This window comes from Oncorhynchus masou, chromosome 29, assembly GCF_036934945.1.
Source record: "Oncorhynchus masou masou isolate Uvic2021 chromosome 29, UVic_Omas_1.1, whole genome shotgun sequence".
NCBI classification, from domain to species: Eukaryota; Metazoa; Chordata; class Actinopteri; order Salmoniformes; family Salmonidae; genus Oncorhynchus; species Oncorhynchus masou.
The window spans coordinates 58,126,053-58,135,443 of NC_088240.1; the positions used below are offsets into that span (position 1 = coordinate 58,126,053).

The 9,391-nt window shown below is 43.7% G+C and overlaps 1 protein-coding gene across 3 annotated transcripts in view; it reads left to right on the forward strand.

Moving 5' to 3' along the window:
* Nucleotides 1–9,391, forward strand: part of LOC135520091 (protein eva-1 homolog B-like) — a 33,391-nt gene extending 24,000 nt beyond the window's left edge. For 2 of the 3 annotated variants that reach the window (XM_064945417.1, XM_064945416.1), the window contains exons 2-4: nucleotides 4,817–4,978; nucleotides 7,332–7,431; nucleotides 7,640–9,391. In XM_064945417.1, the coding sequence (XP_064801489.1) occupies nucleotides 7,365–7,431; nucleotides 7,640–8,070 (498 nt within the window). In that variant the 5' untranslated portion in view covers nucleotides 4,817–4,978; nucleotides 7,332–7,364 and the 3' untranslated portion in view covers nucleotides 8,071–9,391. The remainder of the gene's footprint in view (nucleotides 1–4,816; nucleotides 4,979–7,331; nucleotides 7,432–7,639) is intronic. The other variant, XM_064945418.1, reaches the window with a different exon arrangement.

Genomic DNA, 9,391 nt, shown 5'->3' on the forward strand with positions numbered 1-9,391 from the left:
ATTTTTAGCTAACGCTAACTCTTTTCCTAACCTCTTCTCCTAACCTTCTGCGTAAGTTCTCCTAACCTCTCACGAAGAATACAATTTGACAAAAGCTGTATCATCTAGTGAAAAGTTACATCAGGCTTTTCTGGACTTGGATGCTGTCCTGCCTTGGTTGGTGGTCAGGTGATCTTGGTTGGCTGGGTTTAGGTATAGAGAATGCCTGGGAGACCATACACTGGCGTGATTGAGGCCACATGGTAAACTATTTTACTGAAAGCTGTTCAAATAGGAAAGGTATGGAAAAAAAACATCCAGTAGATACTTTTGTGATACAACAGTTTATGAGCATTCTAGGGAACAGCCATGAACCTGCTTTTCTGCTAATTACAGAATCTCACATCATGGCTTTCTGAGAAAAATGGAAACTAAGTAAATCAAAGCACTAGCACTAGCTCTACAGGCTGTTCAATTGCAGCATACAGTATTTATTCAAGTTGCAAAAGTCAAGTGGAATATATTGAGCTTAGAACTGCCTCCATGTGCTCAAAACAATGAATAAATTACTCCTCAGTGGTCCATTTGATCCCATGGATCGTTAATCACAGACATATTTTCTCTCTCAGTAGCTGAAACAAAAATATAAGAAACAAGGAACTTAATGAACTTTGTCAGGGGCAAAGTTGATGAATGCTATAAAATTGTCCTCATTTTACACTCAAACTCAAAGTGACACCAGTTACAGTGTGTCTCTGATCTCCCATGCCAGAGCTGTTGGACTAGGCTATATATGTGCATAAAAACAACAAAATGGGATTAAATTCAAATCTGGGCTTTTTCAACTCACTGAAGACCTATGCCAGGCAAACCACAGAAAGACCATCCATTGTGCCAGGGAACTATTGTGGCCGCACATACATTCTAGGAATCGAAAATATCCCTTTCGCTCTGTGGTTCAAAGTGTGTCATTATGGTGAGGAAACAGGCATACTCGCTCCCTAGTGGGATGAGTTGTTTGTAATGTATTTTCTCATTGTAATTCAATTATGGCTACACTCCCTGGATAAATTCCTACTCAGGGGCTGTTCATGTGATTTCACAGACGTGACAGAGGAGTACTATGGTTAGATACTTTATGAATGATTTATAGTGTACAAAAGGGCTTCTGTTTGGTAATAGGAGCTAAAACTCTTGCTTCTGAGGTTGGTCCCTGTCACTATGTGGCTAGTCAATAATTTAGGAAGTACCTTTATCTAGTGAGATGGCATAATCAGCTTCTCCCCATAAGACAATAACAGTGTGATTAGCTCAGACAATCGGACAAAGCTCAGACAATCAGACAATGTTATCCTTCACTTTAAAGGCCCACTTTAAAACTATTATGTTGACTTCATGGACAGTCAGACATTGTATCCATACCTCCATCTATGAATTAGAATTGTTTACATTTCTTTGACCCACGTTTATAACAAACCAAGTGGCGGGGCTGCCGTTTTGTTGTTTGTCAAATTTAAGGAGTGGGAGATGAGGGTGTTTGTCTGGACTGGCTTCCGGACTGACAGTACAACCAGATGTATGGGAGGAAACTTGGTAGGAAAGGAAAAGCTATTGTGCTCTTCTCCAAGTTGATAAGAACAAAAATATCACACAACGTAACGGACAGGGTTTTCCTTAATTTGGTTCCTCTTTCCTCCCAACCAAAGTAAACATCTGTTAGTCAGAAATAGAGAATGAACTCTTCCCAGGCCTCACAACACCACATGTTGATTACATTGGCGTCAGTCTCAGCACAATTTGTGCTTAGGCCTTACAGTTATTTGAGACTTGGATGAACTTTTCATTGTTTTTGTATCTTGACGTGGTGTCAAGATACACTTTTCTTACACTCTTAAGTAAAAACTGATTGGCTTCAATGTGAACTCATTGATTGACTGATGATGCCCGCCAAGTGACTAAGGACACAGGAAGTGGATTGTGTGTTCAAATTGTTTGACCTGAGGTTATGAGGTCAGTTAGGAATGAATGACAGGCATTATCTGGTCGCATGCGAGGTGATGTAATCTATGAGTGAGACCTTGAAAGTGGAAGCCTTCTCACGCAACATTAGCTTGGAGTGTACCTCCATTTATTTCCAAAAAAAGGTTCTAGTACCATAAAGGGTATTTGGCATGTCGGTGTAGGAGAACCCAGTTTGGTTTCATATAGAATTCTACAACCACTAAGAACCCTTTGAGAACCTGTTTGTGACAACTTTTTTTATAGTGGCAAAATGATCCAGTCAGCATTTTAACTTCTTTAGAGGCTCTTGAAGGGAGTAATATGCTAGAACATTTTCAGCACACATTCAAGGTCCCAAAAACTGCAGAAATACTGAAACATATATAAACAGTGTTTTTCTCTCCAGCATTCAAGGGACATGGCAACATCTGCTAATGAATAGAAAATGAATTCACTTGGAGAACATGACTGAAAGTTGAGTCATGGGATAGTGTGTTGAGGGAGGTTGAGAGCACGTCTGGGCCTCCCGGGTGGCGCAGGTGTTAAGGGCGCTGTACTGCAGCGCCAGCTGTGCCATCAGAGTCCCTGGGTTCGCGCCCAGGAGGTCCGTGGGGCGATGCACAATTGGTCTAGTGTCGTCCGGGTTAGGGAGGGCTTGGTCGGTAGGGATGTCCTTGTCTCATCGCGCACCAGCGACTCCTGTGGCGGTCCGGGCGCAGTGCACTCTAACCAAGGTTGCCAGGTGCACGGTGTACCCTCCGACACATTGGTGTGGCTGGCTTCCGGGTTGGATGCGCGCTGTGTTAAGAAGCAGTACGGCTGGTTGGGTTGTGTATCGGAGGACGCATGACTTTCAGCCTTCGTCTCTCCCGAGCCCGTACGGGAGTTGTAGCGATGAGACAAGATAGTAGCTACTACAACAATTGGATACCACGAAATTGGGGAGAAAAAGGGGTAAAAAAAAAAGAGCACGTCTGTTCCTCATTTCTTCCTCCCGGTTAAACAAAAAACACAACAAAACAACAGGCTCAGGTTAATTATTGTTTAGATTGGCTTCAAATGAGTCTCCGGTTGTCTTTAACCACCGTTCTCAGATGCCTGAGTTCGGATGAATTTCGTTCTGGTGCATTCCACTCTGAGAAAAGAGCAGTTAGCAGTCAAATCATTAGCCATGACCTTGGCGAACTGGTGAAGTCACTCAGGCCTTACACTTTATTGCCCTTGAGACCAAAGCATAATATTGCATTGGAAAGCTCTTTAGACAGTATCCTATGTGGATACTGGCTGCTTTGCCTCGATGAAGAATCGTTTCAAATAGCTAAGCAAGGATTAGGCCTAAGTGACCTGGTCCGAGATCTGTTTTGTGTTTGGCAATTACGATGACTTTAGTTGGCTATACATACAGCACATACAGGATGGATCCCGCTTCTGTGGTCCAAAACAAAAGGCTGACCATATGACTCGGTGGCCTGGAGTGAAGAGATGCTGCCATGGCGACTGCTCCCTGTGTCCTTGCTAGCCGCGAACACTCTCTCGGGCCCAGCATTAGTGTACATAGGGTCTGGCAAGAGTCAGCAAGATCAAAATCTGCACTGGAAAGCAAAGAGGCCTTGCTAAACCAACGTAAGCTGGCACTGGGCTTTTCCCTCTCAACACAAAAAAAGGGTTTGCGAAAAATTCACAGCGCAGTGTTTTTCATGGCCCTCTTTCCCCACCTGAAATGTATAGAAATGTACAGGGAAATGTATACAAAAAGCCCTGAAACTGGAAACACTTATCTCCCTCACGAGCTTTAAGCACCAACTGTCAGAGCAGCTCACAGATTACTGCACCCGTACGTACATAGCCCACCTATATTTTAGCCCAAACAACTACCTCTTTCCCTACTGTATTAAATGTATTTATTTATTTTGCTCATTTGCACCCTATTATTTTTATTTCTACTTTGCACATTCTTCCATTGCAAATCTACCATTCCAGTGTTTTACTTGCTATATTGTATTTACTTTGCCACCATGGCCTTTTTTTGCCTTTACCTCCCTTATCTCACCTCATTTGCTCACATCGTATATAGACTTGTTTATACTGTATGTTTGTTTTACTCCATGTGTAACTCTGTGTCGTTGTATGTGTCAAACTGTTTTGCTTTATCCTGGCCAGGTCGCAATTGTAAATGAGAACTTGTTCTCAACTTGCCTACCTGGTTAAATAAAGGTGAAATAAAATAAAATATAAATAAATAGAGCTGCTCATTTTCTGTGAGATATACTGTGGCTGTCGGGTGTACAGACGAGGAGTTGTACTTCTTGGAGACAAAGTGCTCTGAGGATCTCACAGTGGTTTGATGTATCAGAGACTTAAGTTTCTATGCTAAACTGTTCCAGGAAAACATCAGCCTGTGACTGTTTCAGAGATATTTTATGAATTTTCATTTATCACTTGTAAAGCAGCTTTGACTTCAAAACATATCAGTGCTTAGGAGTACAGACAAAAACCTCGAGAGAATTCACTCTTTGTCATGTTTGATGACAAACACCACGGACAACCCCCCCCCAAAATGGCTCTGTCTCCCTGCACATCATTTATTGTTGTGTAGTCTCCGTACATGTGCAGTGTTTCGGTGTTTATATATTTCTAATATATATGCGCTTGCGTTTCCACATATGAACAGTGGTACTACTGAAAGCTAAGCCTGCATTTTGTCTGCTGCCGGACTGTGTTTCCCTCGGCAACAGCAAAAGGCCAGTCATTGTTTGCATTGCAAACGCCTCAGCGAGTTTGGATCTGATGTAGGCTGACGGCTGTGTGAGTGTCTGTGTGTTTGCTCTTGTCTCAGGGAGGCCAAATGAACTGTACGGCCTGAGGAGCGAAGGGCACAGGCATAGATCCAGAGAGAGAGAGAGAGAGAGAGAGAGAGAGAGGCTCAATCATTCAGCAAACCTCTCCACTTCCACCATGAGCTGGGACTAAAGAGTTACCTCTACAGCTTCATTTTATGGTAAGGTTAATGATACAATACAAAGTGTACATCTGTCTGTACTTCTTATTGCCTAACTTTATATCTTAGAGCAACAGAAAGAGTATTGTGCTTTTTTATATAAAGAGTCAAGCATGTGCAATGAACAGCTGCAATGCATATGGTTGACCCATGTTTTGGTTGCATTTTTGTATCAACAAATGGGGGTGACAACAGCATAATATCCTCGAGATTCACATTAGCGTAGAATCCATAGACTGAAGAGATCAACCCCCCAAAAATTGAGGTTACATAAAACAAAAACAGGTGGACTGTGCCATTTGTAGGCCATGTGCTATGACTTAGCTTGTTGTGAGTAATTCCACGGGTTAGTACTGTATGTGACTGTGCTAGAGTCAGCCATCTTTTCATACTTGAACAACATGTTTGTTCCCCTGGGAGCCATAACACAGAACACGTGTAGAATGAAAGGGATCGGAGGCTAATGCTAACGTGCTAACACATCAAAAGGTTCAGGGATACTCGTATTGGCTGGGCCCCTGTGTCGCTATCTATCACGTCTTGGTTTTCCTGTGCCATGTGCCTTGCATGTACCATGTGATGATGTCATAGTGGAGCGGACGAGAAAAGGGCAGAGTCAGCAGGAAAGGACTATGACAAGGGTTGAGGGTGAAGAGAGGGGGTTGCACAGGAAATGCGGGAGAGACCCAGCAGGAGCCTCATGACCCTTTAGATAGAGTGTTCCATATGGGAGAATCCACACCGCCTCTCACTTCGATTGGAAACAGGTTCTCTCTCCCTCTCTCTCTCTCTCTCTCTCTCTCTCTCGCTTGCTCTCTCAAAAGCGCAGGGAGGCTCGCTGTAATAGCCTAGCCTATGTAATTGACCACATAGGAAAAGAAGCAGGACCAGGCGTTGTACTGTTGTTGCGTGGTGAGGCGTGGCGCCGTAAGGTTCTCTGTGAGGGAAATTTGAGACTTCCTGGGGAGCCTGAGGCGAAGGAGTAATGACCGGGACAGCGAGGGCCTGCAGGAACACAATGGAGCCAAACAGAGCGACAGGAAACGCTGAGGAAAAGACTCAGACGACCAGAAAGCGTCACCAGGGATAAGCCCAGTGGCCAAAACTTAAACCAATCAAATGACTTGCCTAAACGTAATCATTCACATTTGGTTCTGCTCTCCATGCAGAGCTGCCTTCAGAACAAGATCAAGAAAGGAAAACCCAGTGACTCTGTTTCAGTCAGGGACAGTCAAAGTGTGACTAAAATAGATATTTAAACAACAGCAACACAGGTCCTCCAGGTCTTCACCCATTTGTGTCAGTCGGGGAAATTAAAAGGGTGAACAACCCAGGTACTGTAAAAACAACACAGAGGTCCTTGGGCCGTGCTCCTATTGATCCGGGAGGCTCGTTGGAGGAAGTGCTGTTCATTGGCTTCTGAGGAGAGAGTTGACCCCTGGCCCCTCACTGTAGAGGCCTGTCCCAGCTCACAGGCAGAACCATGTGCCAAATGCGTCATGATCCCAGTTTGCGCTGTTGGTATTTGAGGACGAAACAGAGGAGCTTTTGTTTGCCACAGCTGGACCAGTAGGCCTTGTTCTCACCCACCCAAAGACATGTGTGACCGACCGGCTCGATTCGGTCCAGTGTAGCAAAATTTGAAATTGTGTTTTTTTTACGTTGGATAAAAGTAGACTCAGAGCTAGAAAATGGTATATCATACACTACAGTTGAGGAACAATGTGAAAGTAATTCTGCTTTGAAAGTTGATCAACTTGTCACCCCAATTTTGAGAAAATGTCACTTGAATGTTACTATGGAGAAATGCTGTGGTCAGTGTGTTTGGCGCGATAGCAAACGAGAAAACATCTAGTGTGGCACTAGAGGCATTCGTAAAACACTTTAAATACATTGTAAAGGGGAGGGTAATTATGGGGGTTTGTGGTAGCAGAAGTGTTTCGGTGGGGTGCATGAGGGTAACATGAGGGTAGCTGTGGGGTGCATGAGGGTAGCTGTGGGGAACATGAGGGTAGCATGAGGGTAGGTGTGGGCTGCATGAGGGTAGCTGGGGGGTGCATGAGGGTAGCACGAGGGTAGCTGTGGGGTGCATGAGGGTAGCATGAGGGTAGCTGTGGGGTGCATGAGGGTAGCATGAGGGTAGCTGTGGGGTGCATGAGGGTAGCATGTGTCTTTTGGCCAAACCTCATTGTGTCAGTTTGTTTGAGGGTGTCTGGAAGTTTCTGTGATACATGGTGGGAATAACTGAATTCATGCATACATTAATGCAGACAGTACTTGGCATTGGATGCATGGCATAGTAGTTGAGATCGCAAGGAATTCTGATGCAGTGTGTTGTGTTTATTTGTATTAGGTGTAAGAAAGGGCTACTGGACATATCGTCAGCATGGATGCAAAGAGGAAAGAGATGGACCTCCTCAGCAACAGCATAGCTGCCTACGCACACATCAAAGGTCAGTCAATCAATCAATTACTTTAACAACAGCAGTTGTCACATTGCTTTTAAAGTACCACAAAATGAATCAATGAAACAAAATTGCCAATGTGCCAGTCATACATAACAATATTCATTTAGGCTACTAGCACAATTACTTTATGACATATTGTGGTGTTTTTTTTTATCCTAGGTGAATTTACCAATGATCTTTTTCTGTCCTGTAGAGAACCCGGAGAGCTTTGGGCTGTACTTTGTAATCGGGGTTTGTTTCGGCCTGGTCCTCACCCTCTGCCTCCTGGTCATCCGTATCTCCTGCAAGCCCCGCACCAACATACCGGCCTCCACGCCCGAGAAGAAACACTTAAAGGATTTCAGTGAGGACGAATGTGATGGAGATAGCGAGGATGAGGAAGAGGAGGGTGACGTTGAAGCACCCGCCCCCCTGCCCACCACAGAGATTCCCATTGGCAACCACCACAACCACAGCCAATCGGATGGGACACTGAGCGTTAACGTGTTCACGTCGGCCGAGGAACTGGAGCGGGCGCAGCGATTGGAGGAGAGGGAGCGAATCATACGGGAGATCTGGAGGAATGGGCAGCCCGATATCCTGGGTTCAGGAACAGGCACTATAGGTCGGGTGCACTACTACTAACGCCAAATACTACGGGACCACTGAATGGACATACTATATAGAACTATGGTGCTATGGAATCAGGGGGTACACTGTGGTCCACACCCGCCAAAGACAGACTTCAGTTCCCTGAGGGAGACTTTACGATTCCCATGAGGGGTGTTCCTCATGCTGTGCATACAGGCAGGTCACAAATGGCATGCTAGTTCGATCTGGTGTGTATTCAGTGATGTGAAATGTTCTGAGCGTTGCAGATAGAAATAGAATGATTAGAGCGTACACAATTCCCTATTCTACCTGAAAGACAATCACATCTGTTCTACACGCTACGTTTCTATCTGAACTCTCTGTAACGTGACATCCCTCTGAACAGGCCCCTGAAGTGTAAGTCTTGACTCTAACACTATGTGATAGTGGTGTGCTGTGTGAATGTATTTCCCCCATCAACATTTGTCACCTACTATCACTGCCATAATGGAGTTACACCACAAGGCACCTTTGAGACCAGTTCTGCTGCTTTGTGATCTAGGCATGTGAATGGTAACATTTATCATAATTGGAGTCTACAGTGTAGAGAGATTCCTGAATAAAGTATTGCTCTTAGAAAAACACAAAGGGAGTAAGGAAGGTCCTAATACAGGGAGTCAGGACCAAGTATTTTGCAATGAGAGGTCACTTCCTTTTGTTTGCTATGGGGCCATGTTTCCTTCAACACATTGGTGAGTTTACAGCGGGACAGCTCCGTGAACTGTTTGTCATTATATTAGGAAATTATCCTCAAGTGATCTTGGAACCTTCTGTGAGGAAATTGCTTCGTCTAAGTAAGAAAATAGAAATAGATTCAGTGGAACCATTTTTCACCTGATGTCAAGTCATTTTGGAATTGGACTGCTCAGTTTATGGACACAGTTTTAGGCTGTTTTCAGAACCAATTACACTTGGGGAAATGAAATAATTAAAGTGTTAAACTCAAAAGGCCTTGTGGTTGTTTCTGTTACACATAATGTCTTTTAGACAAACAATACTCTTCCTTATTAAAATGTCCCTGGGCTATGTATTTTGAATATACTGTACAATATAAAGATTGTCTAGGGGTGAAATTTAACAACTGAAAGACCTCAGTTGAGCCATTTAATTACAATGGATTGTAAGGTCACTCATTGTTAATTGTTCATCTTAACCAATTGCTACCGTGTGCTTTGAAATGTTAAATAGATGTGATTTTTATAATACAATATCTTGAAAACTTGTTTGCTAAATGTTTTGGCAAAACCCAGTGTTCTATCTAAACTAAATAAAGTCTTATTTTATTGTCTGAAATAAAACACAGGACAAAAGGATA